The 25033-nt window shown below is 42.8% G+C and overlaps 1 protein-coding gene across 11 annotated transcripts in view; it reads right to left on the reverse strand.

Annotated features, from left to right (window-relative positions):
* Positions 1-25033, reverse strand: part of tut4 (terminal uridylyl transferase 4) — a 140446-nt gene that overhangs the window by 99192 nt on the left and 16221 nt on the right. For 10 of the 11 annotated variants that reach the window (XR_013298446.1, XR_013298447.1, XM_077594616.1 and 7 more), the window contains 4 exons: positions 19392-19537; positions 19130-19246; positions 12447-12624; positions 12166-12254 (listed from right to left, as the gene is read on the reverse strand). Coding sequence is in view for 9 of the 11 variants with exons in the window: in XM_077594616.1 (XP_077450742.1) it covers positions 12166-12254; positions 12447-12624; positions 19130-19246; positions 19392-19517 (510 nt within the window). In the remaining 2 variants the exon portion in view is untranslated. Of the gene's footprint in view, positions 1-12165; positions 12255-12446; positions 12625-19129; positions 19247-19391; positions 19538-25033 lie in introns of those variants that run through there. The other variant, XM_077594620.1, reaches the window with a different exon arrangement.

Consider the following 25033-nt stretch of genomic DNA (forward strand, 5'->3'; position numbering starts at 1 on the left):
GCATATACCAAAAAAATTGAGGAGCACTTCACAGAAAATAACCCAAAGAAGATGTGGCAAGGAATACGACATATAACCAACTACAACAACAATACTATGTCTGTTAATGCAGATGCCTCACTAGCGGAGAATTTGAACCGTTTCTTTGCCCGCTTTGAGACTGACAAATCAGGCCCAGTCTCAACACCCCCACCACCACCCTGCAGCAATACACTGACGTTCCGGGAACAGGAAGTCAGACTGGTAATGCGGTCTGTGAACACCAGGAAGGCTGCGGGCCCTGACGGAGTACCTGGGAAGGTGCTCAAAGCCTGTGCTGACCAGCTGGCTGGAGTCTTCACAAATATTTTCAATTGTTCCCTGCAACTATCCATCATTCCATCTTGTCTGAAATCTGCCACCATCATCCCTGTCCCCAAAAAGCCAACCATTGGCAGCATGAATGATTATAGGCCTGTTGCCCTCACGCCTGTGATCATGAAGTGCTTTGAAAAGTTGGTAGCCCGCCATATCAGGAATACAATCTCTCCCTCAATTGACCCTCACCAGTTTGCTTACAGGGCAAACAGGTCCACTGATGATGCTATTGCCATTGCTCTTCATACAGCACTGAGCCATCTGGAACACCCTGGGAACTACGTGAGGATGCTCTTCATTGACTACAGCTCAGCCTTCAATACCATAAAACCGGACATTCTGACTAACAAACTCTCCCACCTTGGACTATCCTCTTCAATCTGCTGCTGGATAAAGGACTTCTTGACCAACCGCCCACAGACTGTTAGACTTGGTCCCCACCTCTCTTCCTCCATTACACTAAGCACTGGCTCCCCTCAAGGCTGTGTACTGAGTCCTCTTCTGTACTCCCTGTACACCTACGACTGTGCACCCACCCACCAGTCTAACGCCATCATCAAATTCGCTGACGACACCACTGTGGTCGGACTCATCTCAGGAGGGGATGAGTCGGCTTACAGAGATGAGGTCAACAATTTGTCTTCGTGGTGCTCGGTGAACAATCTCACACTGAACACCACGAAAACTAAAGAAATAATCTTGGACTTTCGCAAACACGGCACAGATCTGGCCCCACTCCTCATAAATGGAGTATGTGTAGACAGGGTCCAGTCCTTTAAATTCCTGGGGGTCCACGTCACGGACAAGCTCTCATGGTCTACAAACACCACGGCAGTGGTGAAGAAGGCTCAGACACGACTCCATTTCCTCAGGGTGCTCAGGAAGAACAACTTGGGCTCCAATCTTCTGAGAACCTTCTATAGAACCACTGTAGAGAGCATCCTGGCGTACGGCATCACAGTGTGGTACGCTGGAAGCACGGCGGCAGACAAAAAGGCCATGCAGAAAGTGATTAACACTGCCCAGAGGATTGTCGGCTGCTCTCTGCCCTCACTTGAAGACATTGCCAGCCCGCGTTACCTCAGCAGAGCCAAGCACATCATAGGGGACCCTTACCACCCTGGTCACAATCTGTTCCAGCTGCTGCCCTCTGGCAGACGCTATAGGTCCCACAAAGCTCGGACAAATAGGCTTAAGGATAGCTTTTTCCCCACATCCATCAGACATCTAAACTCGCGCTAACATACACACATTCCCTTCTGCGGCATATGAATAGATGTTTGGTTGGTGATCTGCCGCCTCCTAGCTGACTTGAAGGAAGGTAAGTGGCAGACAGTGTGCGGAAATCGAGAGGTAAGCGACCTGTATGTAATCGCGAGGTAAGCGACCTGTATCCACAACAGCGGAATGACAAATTACAAGTCCGTAACTTACACTTAGTTAGGTCTTTTGCCGACTAAACGTAGCTTATGGAGAAGCACCATCAATTTCGTCACACGCAGTTTCTGCGTGTGATGACAAGTAGGCTTTTTTTGTGTTGTGGTAATGACGACATGGCCTATGTCCGATTATTATTATTATTATTATTATTATTATGAGGATGTTGAGCTAAATTTAATGGAAACACTGGCATTTGATTTGGTTAAACCAGAGATCACATTCAATTGGAATTTTTGTGTGATGCTGAAAGTTGTAACACGGCAATTAAAATGGTTATTTCCAAAAGCTAGACGTACTTTGTTAATAGTACCTAAATGTACTGTCAATTTAATGGAATGAAATGGCTTATTGCGGGTTATCTTGATTTTATCCTGTACCGCTAGCGGGAATGTTTTGGTTAACAGTCGAAATTAAATACAAAACGACCAATTAAATGTTTAGCGGGGTTGCCAAACCTGCGTTTTTGTCATACTAGTCAAATAATGTGTCGGCTGCGGGGGAGCGCGGCTGTCTTTGCTGATGATTAGAATGCGAAAAAACATGTGGACCGCGTAGCGGCTGATTTGACGGCATTATCAGCATTATGGGGAATTTATGCTGTTGATGTGGCCCTGAAGCTGGCATTACGAGAGGACGTCAACACACTGCTGGTGAGCCAGACAGAACACCCCCGCCCCCCAACTGATGAGGACCTTGTCGAAATGATCACATCGGTGAGTGAGGAAGAGGCAGCGGGCAACGGCAAGAATGAGGATGAAGAGCGTGGTCTTCTTTCAAGACACCTCCAGCAGATCTTTAATATTCCACGCAGTTTGCAAAAACAGGTCCAGGAGATTGATGACAAATTGGTCAGAGCCATTGAACATGGCAATCATCTTGACAGTGTCATGTCCTTGTACAAAAGCATATTTGTACAAGAAAAGAAAATGGCGGTCTCCATGTTTCTTGTCCGCCAAAAACCTCTCAGAAAGAAGGTCCTCCTGCTGCCTCTAGGGCCCCTCCTGAACATTCCATTGATGATCCAATGCCTCTCCAATCTAACGAAGGGCCCTTGGACTAAAGCTCCCAATAGCCTGTTTTTTTTAAGTCAAGCGGAGAGGAAATATTTTCACTTTAAGTACAGTACTTAAAGTATTTACAGTTTTGTATTTATAGATTCTATTTAAATATTAAAACATTACAGTAATACCTCAACCTACGAGTGCCCCGACATACGAGCAATTTGAGAAAATATTTATCTTGAGATAGGAGACAAATTTTGATATACGAGCATACAGCGGACGCGAGAGGCTGCTCATAAGGACATCATGGGCACTGTCTTTCCTGTCGCAACTCCCTCATGTAATGTCTCTAGGAGCACTGGGGGGAGCGTTGCATTTTTTTCAGTGTTTTTTCCTCCCGTTAGTCAGTGCAGAATGGCGGAGGAGCTTGCTCGATATTACGAGAGGAGTATATACTACTTCTCGTTGGCAAGTGGCCGCGTGTTATCCTATTGTGAGTATCATTTTCGGAATATTATGAAGGGAAGACAAAAGCAAACAACCCTCGACAGGTTCCTTTTAGCTGCAGCTGAAAGTCAGGGTGGATGCGGGGCAAATGGAGCCAACCCGGGAGAAGAAAGGTATAAAAATGTAAATCAAAATTAGAATTAAGTTTAGTGTGAGGTTAGATTACATGTGTTACAAGCACGTTGCCGTGCAAAAAGTCTCTCTCTCTCCCTCTCTTCCCTCCGCGAAATCCGTCTAATTTTAGTACTATTAAACATCATTACCAATATTTATTTGTTACTTTGTTAATAGATGGCGAATTAGAACAAATAAAATGTTTTTCCAATCCATTATCCTGTTTTTTCAGAGGGTTGGAACAAATTAATTTGTTTTTAGTTCATTTCTATGTTCATTCCCGGAACGCATTAAGATCGTATCTCGAGGTACCACTGTACAGTCTTTTCATGTGCATATAACTATAATATTTAATAAATACACTTTTTGATGATTTAGTTGTATACCTGCATTTTTGTATAGGCACAACAAGATGTAATATGGTACTAATAATAAGGGTGATCCTACTTTGCGGTTTTTCGATTATCGCGGCCATGTCTGGTCTACATTATCCAGGATATTCTAGGGATTACTGTACCATGCTTCACAAAAATTCCCATGGCCAATCTTGTCAGAGTGAGCTCAAATATTTTACGAAGCAATGTACAGTTAAATCTCGTTAGTTACTATGCCGCCTCATTACTATGCCACTCTCACTATTATACCACTTATGCTCGGTCCCGACAAAATTCAATACAAAATAAATTTACCGTGACCGGACGTTTGGTCGCCGGACGTTTGGTCGCGGTCATTTGGTCGCCCGGACGTTTGATCGCCTGGACGTTTGGTAGAACGGACGTTTGGTTGCCCGGACTTTTGGTAGAATGGACGTTTGGTAGTACAGGTTCAAATTATGACAGAGAGAGGGAGAGTATAATATCTAAATATTCTTTTTTTTTCCACGACAACGCACTCGTAAACGGAACAAACAAATTTAAATTAACTTGGATTAATATATACAGACACTCAAACATACGTTTAATGCAGGGGTCTCGAACTCAATTTACCTGGGGGCCGCTAGAGGCCGAGTCTGGGTGAGACTGGGCCGCATCAGGATTTCCACAAGAAAAGCACTGATAAAACATTCCAACGTTATCAAATATCTTTATTTTTTAACAAAAAAATAATGAATTAAATAAATTAACTTAAAGATGAATAAAAAATAAATCAATCAGTAATACAAAACCAAATAATACTAATGAGCATACAGTAGATATACACTGGCTGGCTAAGTAGAGAAAATGAATTATTTTTATTCCGTTTCAAATGTCTGTATTAACAGCTCTTTAACCTTTAACTTTCTGAACTTGAATGGAACATTGAACATGAAATATTCTGAACACGGCTTCTCTTGCCTACTCCTTGCTGCTAGAGACCTGGCAGCGCTTCTTCTCACATAGTCACATTTGGCTTGAGGGAGGAAGCAGTGGAGACCCTCAGTAGAGCTTGAAGATGCTCATCAGTAAGTCTGGACCTGTACTTGGACTTATTGAAGTTCAAGGTGGAGAAGAGCTTCTCACACAAGTATGTGCTCCCAAAAAGGCACATGGTCCGCTTGAACCTTCGGGAAAGTTCAGGGAAGCTGGGGGTCAACTCTCTCAAAAATTGCCCAAGCTTGTCTGCTTCTCAACTCACCTCCCTGAACTTGGCTTTGAGTGCAGAGTTGCACTGCAGGTCAATGAGCTCCATTTGAAGCTCAGGAGGGGCATCTTGCACATCAAAGGAAAAGGGGTCCGCAAAAATTTGAAATGTGGCTTTGTGTGTCTTGAAGTCTGCAAATCTGTGATCAAATTCCTCCTGTAGCTTCGAAATGGCCTCAACATACTTCTCACCACTGAATGGTGTGCCTGCATCCACGAGAGCCTTGCATGCTGGGAAATGGCAAAGGTTTGTCTGAGAGAGCTGGGCTTTCCATAACACAAGTTTAGTGCAGAATGCTCTCACGTTGTCATAGGCAGCACTGACAAGTTGCCCCTGGCCTTGTAGCTTCTTGTTCAGTATATTAAGCTCATGTGTGATATCAACAAGAAAAGCCAAGTCCATGAGCCATTTGGGATCACTTAGCACAGGATCAATCAACTCACAAACGGCGTAGCTAGCTTTGACTGCTGCATTACTGTCTTTGGTAGCCTTTTTGAAGAAATCCTGTTGCCTCAGAAGACGTGTTTTAAGACTGGCAACCTGGTTGGCTCTCTCATCTCTCTGGTATTTTTCGTACTCCTCAGCATGTCTCGTAGTACAATTACGTTTCAAATTGTATTCCTTGTGCACCGCAACTTTTTCAGTGTAAATGAGACACGTCGGGGTGCCCCTGTGTTCAACAAAGAAATATTGCACTCCCCACTTTTCTTGAAACTGTCTGTGCTCATCACCGACCTTTCTCTTCACGGCAGGCTTTGAAAGAGACATCTCTGGGGCTCTGTAATATGTTTTTCCACTTGGAATGAGTCTCGGGTTGATCTTTCACATTCAGTCGCGCGGGTTTGTGGCGCATGTGCACTTTCGCTCTCCGTTTCAATCGCGGAGATGGCTACAGACACTGACACAGGCTGGATCACGGATCATAGCGCCTCATTCAGTTCTATGCTGAGAGCAGCGGAGGAGTGTGCGCGCCGAGCGGAGTGATCGGCCTCACGGCTTCTCCTCCGCCCAGCTGATTGGAGGAATGAATGAGTGAGTGAGCGAGGCACTGGACAGCCCGGCCGATGTCCCTCCCTCCAGAGCCGTATACCTCACCGTGATTGGTTCATTCAGCTCCGAACCAAAGTTCTAATTTTTTGTTGGTCTGAGCAGAAAGACAACCTCCCTGAGCGCACTGAGTACCAGTGTGAGCGACATCATCGGTACTCGGATGATTCGCCTAAAGACGTTTCGCCGACGGACGTTTGACAGACGGGCAGGTCGCCGAATGGACGTTCCACCGAACGTTCATTCGGCCGAACGGGGGTTTCGCCGAAACGGGATTCGAACGCTCGCCCCGCCGGATCGTGTGTGTACAAGTTTTTCAACCTCGGCCCGCGGGCCATATACGGCCCGTTAGGATTTTTAATCCGGCCCGCCGCCGGTGTTGTCCAAATTATAGTAAAAATCAATGTTCGTCTACCATCAATGGCAGTCCGGGAATAAGCTCTCTTGGGCAGGCAGATGTAGCAGAACCGAGCCGTAAAATGACAGCAATCGGGTCAAATCCATCCTAAAACAGCATTTAATGATTAAATACAAATACTGGATGATATCGCGATGGAGGCAAAAAAACGTCTATAGACGTCCATTCGCCAAACGGCTCAAAATGCTCTCAAATTCGGTCAAATCCAGCTGAAAACAGCGTTTAATGATTAAATACAAATACTAGTATTTGTATTTAATCATTAAACTAACAAATACTAGTACGACCTGTCCGTCTGTCAAACGTCCGTCGGCGAAACGTCTTTAGGCGAATCATCCGGTCATGACATCATCATTGCTCGCTATCGGCACACCAGTATCACACCTGCCACAAGCAGGTGCATGTCAATGTTCCCTCTAATTTTTCATGTAAAACATGCTGTAAAACGAGAAAAACATGAGTGGACAGAGCTACTGCCACTGGCTGCCACTTCAACGGCGCCATCATGGGGAAAGGGGTAAAAAAAAAAATAAATAAATAAAAAAAAAATTACAAAAAAAAAAAATCGATCTTTCATATTAAGACGGGGGCCGCAAATTATCGTCCCGAGGGCCGCAGTTGGCCCGCGGGCCGCAAGTTTGAGACCCCTGGTTTAATGTAACTTTACACAAAAAAGAATTCTAATTTTGTTGTAATCTTTTGTCACCTTCGTTTTCCGGGTTGGCGGTTTGCCACGCCTCCACCCTCACGTTCGCTATCGATGGGCTGTTTGGTGTTTTACTACGTATTCTCTTCAAAATATTCCGAAAATGATTCACACAAATGTCTTCACAATAGGATAACCCACGACCACTTGCCAACGAGAAATAGTCTTGTAGTACATTTTAGCGATCGCTCCGCTGCTCATAAAGACCGGCTCGCAACTACCTCGTTGAAATGGCTCTGAACGCAGCCGCTTTGAACGGCGCCTATGAGAGAGAGTTGCGACCAGAAATATTACAAAGAGGGAATTGCGAGCCAGTGCCGCTGATGTTCTTAGGAGCAGTGAATGAGAAGTAATATAATACTCCTCGTATTAGATAATAAAAATAACAGGATATGCAACAGCTCAGCTTACCCACGTATTGATTGTGGGTAATGAAGTTTCATTCTGAGAAAGAGTGCCATTGCCTATCGGAGTTGTGTGCACGAGTATACTTCATTACCCAGAAAGCCCTCTTTTTGCCCGCGCATGCGCGTTGTGCGTTTCCTGGTCGGAATTCGTCTGAATTAATCGTTCAGTGCTCGTAGATATTGTTATACACGAAAGATATGCAAAAAGGCTTGGTCGCATCACGAAATTTTGATCGCATGACGGGCAAATTATTCGATCGAAATTTCCGTCGTAAGACGAGAATATTGTGTGACGAACGGTCGTATGACGAGGTACCACTGTATTACACTCATGGATATAATTTTGAGAGCTGGTTTCAACAGTATAATACAGTATTTAGATATTAAACTTTCCTCTCTCTGTCATAATCCAGTATTTAGATAATACAGTATTTAGATATTACACTCTCCCTCTCTCTGTCATAATTTGAACCTGTTCTACCAAACGTCCGTTCTACCAAACGTCCGGGCGACCAAACGTCGGTTCTACCAAACGTCCGGGGGACCAAACGTCCGGGCGACCAAACGTCCGGCGACCAAACATCCGGCGACCAAACGTCCGGCGACCAAACGTCCGAGAACCTAAATTTACTATGTCACCCCCTAATCTCGCTACTAAGTCACTATTGTGTGTGTTGTATTTTCGAATTCGTTTATTTTTCAAATTTAGCCCACTCTGTCAGCTCAGAAACGCAAGAGAACCGACTTATGCTGCAGCAGAAGAAGATCATCGATGCCGCGAAGGAGTCGAATCAGTCCAAGATGGCCAGGGAGCTAAGCAAGAAATGGGGCATCGAAGTTAAGAAAACAACCATTAAGGGCATTCTCAGCAAGAAGAATGCAATGGAGGCTTCAATCAGAGCTGGAGTTCCATCAAAGCATATGAAGCTGATGCAGGCTCAAGACCCAAAGCTCGATGAGGGGGTGCTCATGGGTACTCGGACGTTTGGTCGCCGGACGTTTGGTCACCGGACGTTTGGTCGCCCGGGTGAATATAATTTTGGGAGCTGGTTTCAACAGTAGATATTTAGATTTTAAACTTTCTCTCTCATGAATATAATTTTGAGATCTGGTTTCAACAATAAACTCTCTGTCATGTTGTCAAACGTCCGGCGACCAAACGTCCGGGCGACCAAACGTCCGAGCGACCAAACGTCCGGGCGACCAAACGTCCGGGCGACCAAACGTCCGGGCGACCAAACGTCCGGGCGACCAAAAGTCCGGGCGACCAAACGTCCGGGCGACCAAAAGTCCGGGCGACCAAACGTCCGGGCGACCAAACGTCCGGGCGACCAAACGTCCGGCGACCAAACGTCCGGCGACCAAACGCCCGGGCGACCAAACGTCCGGGTGACCAAACATCCGGTCACTGTGCTCATGTGGCTGAAGCAAGCAAGAGGAGAGAATCTGCATGTCAGCGGCGATCTGATTCGCAATCTCTTCTTGAGTGGCAACAACAGGTTCTCTGGAAGTCCGGAAGTCCATGCAGCAGAGAAGCGGGAAGCCCGGTGTGATGCTAACGTGTGATCAGTTAGACAATGAGATGCTCGAGATCCGCCGAAAGAAGATGCGCCAGCTGACGATTTTTGAGAGCATTGGACTGAGCTGATGGATAACATGAGAAAATAACGCAGTTTTTTTTACAATAAAAACATTTTTAAAAACCCTCGTCACTATGCCACTCTCGCTACTATGCAACTTTTTCTCAGTCCCGACGGATGGCATCGTAATGTAATTTATTCTCAAGAATAACAACAGCAACAAACATATATTTGCCCTCTTTGGCTACATGAGACACCAATGTAAAATAAGCATGGTATCATTATGAAGCATCTTTTTATCCCAAAAGTTCTCAAACTAATGTGTTTGCCCATCATTTTAGTGACAGTTAATTATCTCTATGATGAACTACGTTTTTTACTACCTCACTTGTGGGGACCAAACTGTCGCAGAAGTATGCTTCTGTGCACGTACACCCAAAAATCCTAAACTGAAACGAATATGTTTGGAGAACATCATCCATGTCTGAGAAGCCTAATTAGCCTAGCCTAGAAACCTAGCCAGCTCTCACGTCCTTTGGCGTAAATCCCTCATAATTACGGATGCTTTTTTTCCGACCGAAAATGTTTCCATGTTGCAATTATGGCATTCTTCAGCCGGTGGCGAGTTTCGGCGCAAATGTTTAAAATTTTATGAGCATTTTTTGATGACTTTTTAAAAACTTTTTGGATACTTGGAAAATACTGCGATGCAGTCAAGCCGGGATGACTGTATGCTGCCAAAATGTGTATATGTGTGTGATTATTGGATGGAGGATAAAGAGATATGGATGGCTAGGTGGATGGATGGAAGGACAGATTTTTAAGATAAAAGCAAAGACTTAAGTTAAATCAGACTAAAACCCCCCGTTGACAGGTCAGTCAGGATTATCGAAATTACGTATTTTTTTGTTTAATGCCACAACAATGAGAGAATTTCGGATGAAATAATTTTCTTCAAAATTCAAATTCTTCAAATGCAAAAGTTTGTCTATTTTCTTGGTATTGTATAGCATTTACTTTGAACAGCACTGTGACAATTGTTGGAAACGAGTCAGGATTGTCGGTTGCCTTGCTTGACAGATTATAAATTATTGACAATAGATGTAGAGTGACACCTCAGTTTTCTTCAGATTTCCTCCTGCTGGAATCCTTCCCGCCTGTCACACTATCGGTGTCAACTATGACAGTTTCAATAGTTATGGATATGAGTGAATCTTCATAATTGTATTTTTTTAATGGTTTTTGACCAGATTATTCCTGCAATTAGTGTGTGAAAATGGTGACGGTGGGACAGGCAGTATTGTTTATGTGGAAAGAAAGCTTATTGACATTATTGTCTAGAGAATCTGGTGCTATTTTGCATGTGTGGCAAGGTTTTGCACCGGATGCCATTTCTGACACAATGCTCTGCATTTATCCTGGCTTGCGACCGCCACAAGGGAGAAAATAGCAAAAGTATGTCAGCTCATGCCAACTGCTCTATTCTCACTACCACGAGGCTTCATTTTATCTCATCAAAGAAAGTAAACATTTACTTAGGCTTTCATCCATTTTCGTGGAATTGTAGGTACAGTCATACCTCGACATATGAGTGCCCTGACATACGAGCAATTTGAGATACGAGTAAAATTTCGGGCAAATATGTATCTTGAGATACGAGACATTTTTTTATATACGACCATACAGCAGGCACCAGTCTGCTCATAAGAAGATTATGGGCACTGTCTTTCCTGTCGCAACTCCCTCGTGTAATGTCTCTGCGAGCACTGGGGGAGCGTTGAATTTTTTTCAGTGTTTCCCCCCCCCCCGTTAGTCAGTGCAGAATGGCGAAGGAGCTTGCTTGATATTACGAGAGGAGTATATACTACTTCTTGTTGGCAAGTGGCCGTGTGTTATCCTATTGTGAGGACGTGTGTGTATCATTTTCGGAATATTTTGAAGGGAAGACAAAAGCAAACAACCCTCGACAGTCTATCCAATATCCCGTGTTTGGTGTTTTTTTCAGGTGGTTGGAACGAATTAATTTGTTTTCAGTTCATTCCTATGGGAAAATGAGTTACGAGTAAATCGACATACGAGCTAAGTCCCAGAACGAATTAAGCTCGTATCTCGAGGTACCACTGTATATGTGCAGCCTTGAGGCCAACCTTGTTGGCGAAGACTCCCCCCGTGAATAAAATCAATCAATATTGAATTGAATGCTTTTATTGTCATAATGAGATTTTAACCTTCACCACAAAGTGCACAGATGACAATAACAAACAAACAAACAAATAATCAATAAAAAAGTAATAAATAAGTAGTCAACACTGATGCCTAACGGCTTTAGACCGCAGCAAGCGAAGTGTCAACGGACGTCAGTTTGGCATAGCCAGCGGCGATCATCTAATTAAACAAGTTGGGGGAGCTGTAGGCTTGACCCCAATAGAGAGGCACTGAAGATGATGCATCAACCAATAAGAAGAATGCAACTCTGGACAAAGTTAAACTTTTTTGCATTGCCGTGGTGGAGGGTTATGTTAAAGAGAGGGAGGGTAAGGCAGGAACTTGAAGTTATAGGTAGGAGCCAAGTCTTTATTACCAAACAACAAAATTACTGGGCCATTTTTTTGCTTCGTTTTGTCTTTTATAGGGTTTTTCTTAATTGACAATACCATTTGTTTAGAATAGGAAGGGTGAAACCCATAATATGAGATCTTTAATATTAATAAAAATGTCATACACGGACGGGATGCTTCACTGTTGAGATTGCTAACTGCATTCTGGGATGCATCAATGCATACTCGATAAAATGAACATTGTAAGAAACTGACTTGCCAAGCCACAAACTTGAGACAGTAATCAGTACTCTGATCAATTTTAAAACCCACATGAGAACAGGAGCATGGACAAAACCATATCATACTTCGAAAAGAGAAACAGCCTCTGCGTAATGGGTTTTAGTTCCTGTTACTAACAGGATACTTACTGTAGATGGATGGCTGACATCAATGTTGATGTCACTCATCTTAAAGGCAAATCGGGTAAGACAAGAGCCATAGAGACTTAGACTGGAATCTGGAAAATAAAGGACATTATATGATAAAAATACATATCCAGCATGTGTAGTTACCGTTTTAGTGTACAACAGACACAATGTGATTTTAGGCTTTTTAGAAGAGGGGGGATTTGGCCCCTTATTTAAAATTCCTTCTACGTACAATCAGGATATATGTACTAATTATAGCTGAATAATAAACAGCATTTAACCTGAGAGGTGTTTCTTTATGATGTTCTCCATTCTAAAAACCACATCTTCCCGATGCTCAAAGTCATCATCAGATATACCATGCTCCTTGGCTGCTTCAAGAACAGCTTTGTTAATAGCTTTAAACTGCAAGGCAGAGGGGGGTGGCAGGGCACGCAGTTCATTCTCCTCCTGTTTTTCCTAAAATAGTACACACAGTTATTTCACTTTTTTATTTGAAATAAAATGTTTTATTTTTAAAATGGCAATGTGATAGACAACAAGTCAAAGAAGATAGTGCTTCCAGGTTACACCTGGGTTGTCAAAATAAAAGCCCTTTGATCTTCTGAAGTAAATTCTGCTACCACTGCTTCTTCACCCCTTGCATAACAACAATCTTGCGGGCCGCACTGACGTCAATCTTTCTTTTTAAAACGGAGGCCGCAGATTATCGTTCCGGGGGCTGCAATTGACCCGCAGGCCACGAGTTTGAGACCCCTGCTGTATACCAGTGGCGGGCCATCAGGGCCTTCAAGGCTTTCTCGGCTGGCCTAAGAAATATCTGAATCATAGATTATATTTTGTCCATCAATACTTATTAAATAATTCCAAATTGTCTGTTAGCTTCCTTTCATTGTTTTCCCCCTGGTTGCACTGCTTCCAGATGTGTGTTTTCATATCGAAGCATTTAACCACTCACATTGCAGCCATTATTTGTTGCCACGGTCAGAAATCTGCCTCAAGGCCCTCACAATCAGTTCTGGAGGCTCTGCTGCATTAAACAAGCGTCGAAAAGACTGTTGCTTTAAACAATCAGATTTTGAGTTGGCAACACCACAATGCCTTGTCGCAGGCGTAGGGATACGTCATTGCCTTCTCGCAGGCGTAGTGATACGTCATCGCTTTCACCAACTATGATTGGCTAGTGATAGAGTAGGCGGGCCAAAGCCAGAGTGATCCAGCCAGAGATCGCAAACTGTATCTGGAGCGAGCTGCACAAGCAAATATAGTTGTGTTCATTTAAAGCCATTTTCAAGACGGACTATGCCAGAAATATGACAGGACAGGCTCGACTTTCAGCATTAGCTTCGATGGCGATAGAAAAGAAGGAAGAAAGAAAGGAGGATGGATATTGTGTGCAGTTTAAAAGGAATTTTGATGAGTAAAATATGGCTATATTCCTAAATAATATTTCAATTGTATGCAATTCCCGGGGAAAATCGTCCTCCGGGCCCGGTTCTGATATTTGAAAAGCTCCAGTGTTTGTATTTAATCAATAAATGCAGCTAGGAAGTGGATTTTACCCCATTTTAGTGCAATTTTTGCCGGTTCGCCATGGACGTCCATTGCTGTCTTTTCCCGGGAAAATCACCCCCCCTGGCCCGGTTGTAATGTCTGAAAAGCTCCAGTATTAGTATTTAATCACTAAATGCTACTAGGAAGTGGATTTTACCCCATTTTAGTGCCATTTTTGCCGTTTCGCCATTGACATCCATCGCTGTCTTTTCCCGGGGAAATCACCCCCCTGGCCCGGTTGTAATGTCTGAAAAGCTCCAGTATTTGTATTTAATCAATAAATGCTGCTAGGAAGTGGATTTTACCCCATTTTAGTGCAATTGTTGCCGTTTCACGTATGGACGTATATGGACGCATCAACGTTCATCGCTGTCTTTTTCCCGGGGAAATGATACTCCGGACCCGGTTCTGATGTTTAAAAATCTCCAGTATTTGTATTTAATCAATACATGCTGTTTTCGGCTGGATTTAACCCCATTTTCGGGCAATGTTTGCCGGTACGCCATTGACGTTCATCGCTGTCTTTTCCCGGGAAAATCATCCCCCTGGCCTGGTTGTAATGTCTGAAAAGCTCCAGTATTTGTATTTAATCATTAAATGCTGCTAGGAAGTGGATTTTACCCCATTTTTGTAAATTGATTTATTGATTATTTTTTGTGTCGCAGCTGTAGCTGCAGTAGAGGTTTTATAGCCATGAAATAGTTTTTGCTGAAGGCGTCAATAGGAAATGCACGGACCACCACTGCTGTATACATTGTGTTTTTATCTATTTTACCTTTGTTCTTTGCTTTTCTGATTTCTGCTTTATGCTTTTCTTCTGAGTATTTAAATCCATATCAAGCATCCCGTTTAGCCACAGCTCCATTTTTTTGCAGCCGTGAGCAGATGTTAGCTTTTAGCCAGGTCAGATAATCATGAGAAAGATCTAACATCTCCGAGGAGCTCCGCAGGAGAAGGGAATGCAGCAACCACAGCCTCCCAGACACTGTTCAGAGAGGCGCACTGTTTACAGTAAGATCGCAGCTTCACTACATGGTGGATTTTTTCCACTCCCGTCCTCCGCTTGCTACTAGGACTCAAATAGGGGTGACCCTACTTCGTGATTTTACATTTATCGCGGCCATGTCTGATGTACATTAACCACGAAAATTGAGGGATTACTATACCCCTCCTTGTAAATTTCACGAGGGACCACAGGTTCTCTATGGGGTTGAGTTCAGGTGAACAAAAAGGCCATTGCATTTCACTAATCCCTTTTTTTGGACACATTATACACACATTCACCTGATTTTTTGGACTATTTCAAGTGGAGAAGGACTATTTTCACTGTAAGTACAGCATTTCAAGTTTTTATTTTTTTATATAGATTATAATTATATATTAACACATTAGTCTTTTGGTATGTTTCTAGTTGTAATATTCAATAAATATATACCTTTTGATTATTAGACTTGTGTACTTGGCGCAAAAAGCAACTATTGTGGTAGTGATAATACGGGTGACGAATTTGCGATATTTCAATTATCGCGAAGTCGCCACCCCTATTATTACTACCACAATACATGCTTTATGCACCAAGTACACAAGTCTGTTAATCAAAAAGTGTATATTTATTGATTACAACTATTAACATACCAAAAGACTGTAATAATAATAATATAATATAATAATAATAATAATCGGACATAGGCCATGTCGTCATTACCACAACACAAAAAGCCTACTTGTCATCACACGCAGAAACTGCGTGTGACGAAATTGATGGTGCTTCTCCATAAGCTACGTTTAATCGGCAAAAGACCTAAATAAGTGTAAGTTACGGACTTGTAATTTGACATTCCGCTGTTGTGGATACAGGTCGCTTACCTCTCGATTACCGCACACTGTCTGCCACTTACCTTCCTTCAAGTCAGCTAGTAGGAGGCAGATCACCAACCAAACATCTATTCATATGCCGCAGAAGGGAATGTGTGTATGTTAGCGCGAGTTTAGATGTCTGATGGATGTGGGGAAAAAACTGTCCTTATGTGTTAATATCTAATTATAATCTATATATAAACAATGAAAAACTTGAAATGCTGTACTCACAGTGAAAATAGTCCTTCTCCACTTGAAATAGTCCAAAAAAATCAGGTTAATGTGTGTAATTAAAAAAACAGGTTGATAATTGTATAATAAAAAAAAACAGGTTGATGATTGTATAATCCAGTGGTTCTTAATCTTGTTGGAGCTACCGAACCCCACCAGTTTCATATGCGCATTCACCGAACCCCACCAGTTTCATATGCGCATTAACCGAACCCTACTTTAGTGTAAATGAAAGTGATTTTTCTCAAATTCAAGATATATAAATTCATTGCAGCACTAATTGGCCAAGCAATGTCACGTGATCAACTGCAGCCAGTGATGGTCAAGTGGGGGCATGTTATCGTGTAAAGACATGATGAGTCGATGTGTCTTGACCTCCGTGGCAGAGGGTCCACCGAACCCGAGACCGACTCACCAAACCCCTCGGCTTTTCTGTTGCTCATCCAGCTCACAGGCTAGCAATGTTTTGTTCTTGTTTTTCAAAGCGTGGGGACAATTAAACTTGTAAATTAAGGCTGGCTTTACCATGAAGCCAGCGGCATTTCCACACAAGATAATTGTCAGGCGATCCTTTTGAACTTAGTAACTTGGCGCTTTAAGTTCATCCTTGAATAAAAATGTGCAGGGAGGAATCCACTTCCACAAAAAGGCCAGTCTCGTCCATGTTAAAAACTTGCTCAGGATGATAACCTTTCTCTCTAATTATTGTAGGAAACACTTCCCTGTCGTACCTTTTTGCTGATTCGTGATGACGCTTCTCTGTGCAGCTATTGTAGAATTATGGCTAATAGCCTAACTTGTACTTGTTGTGTAACACGTATAATTTTGTTGTATAACTTGCTTACAAGGGCCCCTCCAGATCTCCTGCTACATGACCAAAAGCATGGATGGTAGCTGGCGAACACAGCTTCACGAAGAGTAGAAGGCAGCTAGTTACGCTACGATTTGCGAATGGATTGTGGCCGCCTGGGCGAACGTGTCTGCTAGCACGGTTGTTCGAGCTTTTGCCAAAGCCGGCATTATCTCTGTGGAGCCACATGGCAATGACGGTGACTCTGAGAACGAAGAGAGGGGACCCGGCGTCCGGACAGATTTCTTGCTCCTAAGCAGTAAAAGTGTGCTGATTCATTCTATACCATACAGCGAACCACTGTGTAAACCATGCCTCTTTTTGAACTTTTCGAACCAACCCTTGCTGGCTGAAAATTCACAAGGCTCAATCGCGGCACTGGTGCTTGGCTGAGGCTCGCATTCAGGGTCTTTGTCAGGATCTAAGCTATCATACGTGTTGGTATCCAGAGGAATGTCTTTCGCCCTACATTCCGAGACCCAGACTGAAAGGGCATTCTCCATTTTGACGAGGGTTTTATTCCTTGTGGTTGCCACGCACTTGGTTTCCCTTGTAAAGGAAAGTTTGGCTGTCTTATGAATGATGGTCTCTTCTTTGTTTATGTACCGTACGGTAGATTTATTGAATGGCGCGCGACATCGACATATTTTTTCCCCGCCCCCATCATGTTGAGCAACTTTTTCAGCCAGTCATCATCTTCCGTTTTTTCTTTGCCTCAAATGAAGCCTTGGTTGGTCCTGGATGCTTGGGTGCCATTTTTCGTGGTGGTCTATAATTGTAAAATCCAAACAAAGAAAGCTGGAATTCACTCTCCGTACCAATCCTAAACGCTACACGCAGGGAACAGGAAAGACCGGGCCGTGTGTTCGTAGTGGTATTTATAATTTTCTTTCTTCTGTGGTATGGTTGGTGCTAAGAACTAATCATTTCAGCGCAGAAGAGGAGGCAGTACCCTGACTTTGGCCATTCTCCACCGCCATTTCGTCTGTCTTCCAGTTGCGAACTTTCTTTCATAAAAATGTGAAAATCCACGCTGAAACTCGCAAGCGGAAGCCACTTCCCTATCTTCCGCTTGCTATTAGGAGTCGGCACTGAATATATATATTTAAGTTCATAAAAATTGGAAAATACACGCTGAAACTTGCAAACGGGAGCCACTCCCCTGTTTTCCGCTTGCCACTAGGACTCAGCACTAATGGAAAAAAAATACAATACTACAATTGTTTTGAGAACTGAGATGAATGTTGTGAATCTTATGAAATAAATTAGCAAGAGACATCGAGTCATCAGAATGATCTGAGACAGAGACGCGTCAGGATCGATTCTCTCTTGCAAGAACCCAGCTATGAGTCAGATGTCTTTTTTATTTTAAGGTGTATTTGGAAATACCCATTGGTGAACCTATCACTTACCAGGCCGGAAACGGAGTCGAGGAGTTGTACTCTGCTACTGTTGATTCTTCAGTCACAGACTACTAAGGGACTGTGTGGATAAGCTTGGAAGAGTGACTGCATATTTTCAACCTCGGTCACAGTCTGCAGAAGTTCCCCGTCTTGCGGAAGACTTCCTGTGTGTGGTTCCAGTTTTATCCAACTCTACAACGTCTTTACTTGTGTCTGTATCTGTTTTTGCTACTGCAATCAAGATGGCGCCGCTCAAGTGGCAGCCGGTACCGGTAGCTCCGTCCGCTCTTCCTCGTTTTGTGTTTTTGCTGCTTTTCTGTCTTTTTTTATTGCATTTTGGTATTTAGTTTTTTACCCAGGTCTACAATGTCTTGTGTGTCTTGTGTCTGTCTTGCTACTGCAACCAAGAAATTACCCGAATTCGGGATGAACTAAAGTTCTAACCTAACCTAAAAAAAATAATAATTTGAGGCCAGATGCTTCTGTATTAACTGTAGTGGACATTAGTAATGCATTTTCAGTGCATGAAAACGGTCAGCATCACGGCTTGGAAAACTATTATTTGTAGAAAATTAAATTGATGAAAAATAATGTATTGTTTACTTTAGTCATATCAATTAATTTAGCAGTACATACAGTGGGGCAAATAAGTATTTAGTCAACCACCAATTGTGCAAGTTCTCCTACTTGAAAAGATTAGAGTTAACTTTAGATAACTTGCACAATTGGTGGTTGACTAAATACTTATTTGCCCCACTGTAATTGGTAGTAGGCTTTCAAGCCTATACAGCTGTGAGTAAGAAAACATGCATAAAGAGGATGATGTGACCAAAATACTCATTTGCCTAACAATTCTGCACTCCCGGTTTAAATAACTGCAGTTTGTGTTTCCATATTGCTTTGCCCCATCCGACATCTTGCATGAACAAGACAAGATCCATAATACAATGGACTTTTCACTGCTTGCCACCACTTTACAATTCATTTTAAATTTGACTTCCTTTGTCATTCTTGTGCACCCAGTATAAGAATCAAACACATTCGGTATACAATTGTTTTCTTTACCTACCAGAATGTTCTTCTTGTGTCTCTTCTCCTTTATGTGTTTATGTGCCGCTTGAATGTGCTCAATATGAACGGAACAGAGTTTGCATATGTATTGACATTTTAAGTATTCCGGGGATTGCTGTGAAAACAAAGATGAGTAAATAGATAACTTGCACAAAGTCTTAACATGAATGAAAATTCCCCTTACAAGTGAAAAGCAATTCGATCATATTTTATATTTGAATTTTGGCATTAATGAAAAAAACAAAATCAAATTTTCATACCTTTAAAAGTCTGTGGATATAATCTCTGCTAAGGCGGTCCTCCGCCTGTCGGAGGCCAAGCTGTTGCTCTGTCAGTGATGCCTCCATTGTAACTGGTTCCAAGAATGTGCACTCAACAGTTTGCATCAGTTCTGTAACTTTCAATCCTAAACAAAATGCAGCAAAAATCTTAGCAGGGGTACAATGAGGAAGAAAGAGTACATATTTATGAAAACTTACTGTGATACTTTTCATTTCTTTAAGCTATAATAACACCATTTCTGTTCTAAGCAGAATTTCTGTCATGTATTTGGCACAATAATCTTGTTGGTCCCTCTATTTGTGAGGCCTTCTCTGAAGGAAACGATTCCATTTAACTACCTCCAATTATAGATTTGCGCCTATCAAGATGTATTTACCTTTCACATACCTGTCAACCTCTGCCGATAACTGCACTTATAAATGATTATGATTCCCCTTATAAACCCCCAAAAAAACTTACAAACACCGTACGACTCGTACGGTGTTTGTAAGGTTTTTTGGGGGTTTATTAGGGGAATCATAATCATTTATAAGTGCAGTTATCGGCAGAGGTTGACAGGTATGCTTTCAATAGAAAGTGTTCTTTCAGTTCAACCTTAATAAGCATTGTTTCACTGTACCCGAATAAATGTTCCTTGCTATTCTTTTGTTGACATCATCTTATGGGCCACTGGGGCTTTCTTTACTGCACTTAGGAGTCGATGTGGCCTCTCTGTTGAACCCTTTTTCAAAGTGTGCAAAAATTTGCAGTTTGAGAGGGGACTGATTGTTTGAGATCAAAGGAATTGAAGACACATCCATCCCTAAATGATGTTGCATGTTTTATTGATGGCATTAAAACATGAAGATGACCTTTTGTAAAAGAGACCTATGTAAAAAGGGAGAGGGAAAATGGCATTTCCATGTTTTCAAATGTAAAAATTAGAATTTGAGAAATTGCTGTAATTAATGAGGAATTTGGGTAACTGTAAGTGCATCAACATTTTATCATTAAAGAATGCAAGATTAATACTGTAAAGAAAGAAAATCCCTAGATACTTTGTTCTGGACATACAAGTATATGATAAGATTTTTACTGCCAGTAGCTCTGTTTTTTGTGGATGTTTAAATACTTTGTCTAAAATTTAGATGTGCTAAAAAAAAGCTTTTTTTAAACAATGGAATTTAGCGTTGATGGTTTTTCAGTTTTCATTGGATGATAGACTTGATTAATGATTATCAGAATGTATGGCTCTTAGGTGACCTGAAATCAATGGCGCTATATCTCTATTGTGTAAATCAATAAATTTGAGTTGGGCGATATGGCAAAAATTATCAGTCGATATCGATAATCATCACGATAACTATCACATATTTTTTGTTTCAGATTTGAAACTTCAAACTTAAATAAAAATAGGTAATAAATGAATTTCCTCATTTAAATATGAAAGTAACTGTTACCTTACTTTAGAAGAAAAGAGAATATGAAATATGATGATTTGATGAGTATAAGTATTTTTGCTGTTCTGTTGTGTACTGCCTTTTTACACTATGAAAAGTAAAGAATAAAACATGCAGAAATTTTGACAGGTCTTTATTTTTATGAATTTGTCTTCAAACCAAAAGTTGCTGTGCAATAAGAAATAAAAAAATATCAACTGAAGACATCATCACCATTGGCAAGCAAATATTTTTCAGCCTCACAAAAAGAAACGGCGTAACTAAGCTTCTGGTAACATTCTATAGAGCCACTGTGGAGAGCATCCTGGCATACTGCATTACAGTGTGGTACGCTGGAAGCACAGCAGCAGACAGAAAAGCCATGCGGAGAGTGATCAACACTGCCCAGCAGATCATCGGCTGCTCTCTGCCCTCACTGGATGACATTGCCAGCCCTCGCTACATCAGCAGAGCCGGCGGGAACATTTTAAGGGACCCATACCATGCTGGTCACAACCAGTTCCAGCTGCTGCCCTCTGGCAGACGCTACAGGTCTCACAAAACACCAACAAATATACTTCGGGACAGTTTTTCCCCACAGCCATCAGGGCTCTAAAGGCTTTTGATTTGATTTGGAAATGTAACTCACATATGACCATTCACAAAAAAATAAAATAGTTGGATGAACCCATTTTCACCCAAGATAACAAGTTTTAGATTTTTTGCAACATTTTCAGACCATTTACATAAAATGGAGAAACACATTGATATCAAGTAAGAAAGATATTACAGGATGTCCTCAAATGAGGACAGTGAGTTAAGGACATTTTCAGTAAGGCTGCTCTTTGTGTATTTATGAGGCATTAAAAATAGAGGAAAGAAAAAGCCAGGAAAAATTCACTTGGATCTTTTAGTGCGTCGGCTTGGTGTTGTCCTGCATCTCATAATCGCTTATTTTGGTCGTGTTATTGTCCTTTTGCGTTAATGCTCCGTGTTAGCCTCTGTTGCTTAGATGCTAAAAACACATTTCCTCATAATTGTCTTCTTCTTCTGAGCATTGGTCTAGAACAGTAGTTCTTAACCTGGGTTCAATCGATCCCTAGGGGTTCGGTGAGTCGGTCTCAGGTGTTCGGTGGAGCCTCTGCCGCGTAGGTCAAGACACATCGACTCTCCGTGTATATTCATGATAACATGCCCCGCTTGACTATCTTGAATTTGAAAAAATCATATATTATTTTACACTAAAGTAGGTTTCGGTGAATGCGCATATGAAACTGGTGGGGTTCGGTAGATCCAACATGGTTAAGAACCTCTGGTCTTGAACTAGCGTTCAGGTGGCAAGAGCACCCCGTTCCCTGTGGTGGTCGGGTGGTGTAATTGCAGTTTAGAATTATCGAATTCTTATTCAGTTTTTAATATTATGTTGACAAACATTTCACGATAATTATCGTTATCATTTTATCACCCAGCTCTAATAGAAATCTTTGAGTTTTTAAAAGTGTTACTGTTTGCTAAAAAACAAACCGACAGCAGATCATTGATAAAGACACAAAAATTCAATTACCGTATTTTCACACCTATAAGGCGCGCATAAAAGTAAAAAAAAAGTCAAAATAAATTCTCCAAAATAGACAGGGCGCCTTTTAATGCAGAGCGCCTTTTGTGAGCGCCGAGCGCCGCCAAGCGGCGCCGAGCAGGAGCGCTCGAGCGGCGCTGAGCGACGCCGAGCGGGGGCGCTCAGCGCTCGAGCGGCGCTGAGCGACGCCGAGCGGGGGCGCTCGGTGCTCGAGCGGCGCTGAGCGACGCCGAGCGGGGGCGCTCGGTGCTCGAGCGGCGCTGAGCGACGCCGAGCGGGGGCGCTCGCGGCGCCGACAAGACGAGAGCAGCATTCTTGACTTGAGAGCAGCTGGGAGAAACGTCTCCACAGTCACCATTCGACTGAAGGCAAAAGCGCTCGCGGAGGATTTGAAACTTGAACATTTCGAAGGAGGACCGTCGTGGTGCTTTCGTTTTATGAAACGGCATCATCTGGCGATCAGAGTGAGGACAACCGTGGCGCAGCAACTCCCGGCGGACTACATTGACAAGCTAGATGCTTTCCGCACCTACTGCTCCAAGCTGATTGCCGACAAACTTATACAGCCAAACCACATTACCAACATGGACGAGGTGCCGCTGACTTTCGACATCCCGATGAACCACACTGTCGAGAGAAAGGGGACCAGCACGGTGGCGATACGAACAACGGTGACCGAGAAGTCGGCTTTTACTGTCATTCTCGATTGCCATGCTAATGGGCAGAAGCTACCACCAATGGTGATCTTCAAGCGAAAGACTCTGCCTAAAGAAAAGTTTCCAGCCGGCGTCATCGCGAAGGTGAATCCAAAAGGCTGGATGGATAAGGAGAAAATGCGAGAATGGTTACGTGACATTTATGTCAAGCGACCAGATGGATTTTTTCACAGCTCGCCGTCTGTTTTGATTTGCGACTCCATGCGTGCTCATCTCACAGCAACAGTTAAAAACCAGATCATGAAAATGAACTCAGAGCTTGCCGTCATTCCCGGAGGCTTGACCAAAGAATTACAGCCGCTGGACATCGGCATCAACCGGGCTTTCAAACCAAAGTTACGAGCGGCGTGGGAGCAGTGGATGATCGCTGGCGAACACGGCTTCACGAAAAGTGGCAGGCAGCGCCGGGCTTCTTACGCTACGATTTGTCAATGGATCTTTGCCGCCTGGGCGAACGTGTCTGCTTGCACGGTTGTTCGAGCTTTTGCCAAAGCCGGCATAATTTCTAAGGAGCCACATGGAAATGACGGTGACTCTGATAACGAAAAGAGGGGGGGACCCGGCTATTTGGAAGGCTCGTTCGGGCAATTGTTTAATTCTGACACAGAAGATGAGGAGTTTGAGGGATTTGAAGGTGATGATGACTTGAGTAAATTGTAAAATGTCCAAATAAAGCACTGCCGAACTCAGTTTTGCTTCAGTTGCCTTTTTAAAGCGTGTTTTTAGCGTGTGGCTGTAGCGCCCAAGAACTATATTTCCCAGCAGTCACTGCGCACCGGAACCCGGAAATAAGCTGCTTCCGGTAGCCAGCGCTATCGCGTTTCGATCTTAATCCATATGAAATATATAATATATATGCGTCTAATGAAATAGTGTGTGCTTTGTGTCTAAAATACAGAAATAGCACACGTTACTGACACTGTGGCGTAAGAAACGATGTGCCAAATAGGCGTGAAAATACGGTAATAAGGGACGCAGGGGTGTCTGGAGGCAGCCTGAGGAAGGCCATAAAAGAGCTGGCAGAAGAGGCAGAGAAAGGCAGCTTTAGGCTCTGGCTTAGGAGGAAGGACGGAGCTAACAACAGTTAACCCCAACAACGGCTTCAGGAGACAACAGCTATCAGTTGCAGGGGTGACAGGGAGACGTCTCTGTCACTGCTCCGCCAATAGGACATGTTCCAGGATTAAAGGAGCGAAACATCAATGAACGGTGGTTCCTGGCTGATGACCCTGCTGCTGACCCGTGGGCACTGGAGGAGGTGCAACGTGCAGCAATGCCAAGCAAGGAAAATCACCTACCTGTACATCAACAGTTGGTGGGCTGTAAGGTCAATTTGTTTATTTACTTCCAAATAGATTAATTGTTTTTGAAAATAAAGCCTGAAAACATGGGCATAAGAACAAGTCCTTTCTGAATCTCTGAGTTACAGGCAAATGTCCTTTCTGTCTCATTATTTTGTTTTAGGTGGGTTTAAAATACCAGCTGGTGCAGGCACAAGTCAAAGCCCAGTGTCGTCACAGCTTTCTGGCCCGTGCCTATCATTGTATAAGGTTTTCCATTTTGGCAAGGACCAATAACACAATAAACTTAAAAACATGGTAAGATTATTTACAGTTCCATAAAAATGGATATGAAAAAAAGACGTCATTAACAGCCACACAAAAGGAGAGCTATTTTATAAGACTTCCCTTCACTTATTGGACGATTTAATGTGATCGTTTGCGAAGGTGCTGCGCTGCTGCAATCTTTTAAGACCCTAAAAAAAATGAACAACATCGTGTCAGAAGTGGGATAAAGACATTTGTACTGCGAAAAGACGAACGTGAAAAGGTTTTTATTTCTCCCCTTATAAAAATATGGTGACACATCACACAAAGTATACATTAATCCTTCAGATATTGTAAATAATG

This window comes from Stigmatopora argus, chromosome 24 (genome assembly GCF_051989625.1).
Source record: "Stigmatopora argus isolate UIUO_Sarg chromosome 24, RoL_Sarg_1.0, whole genome shotgun sequence".
NCBI lineage: Eukaryota > Metazoa > Chordata > Actinopteri > Syngnathiformes > Syngnathidae > Stigmatopora > Stigmatopora argus.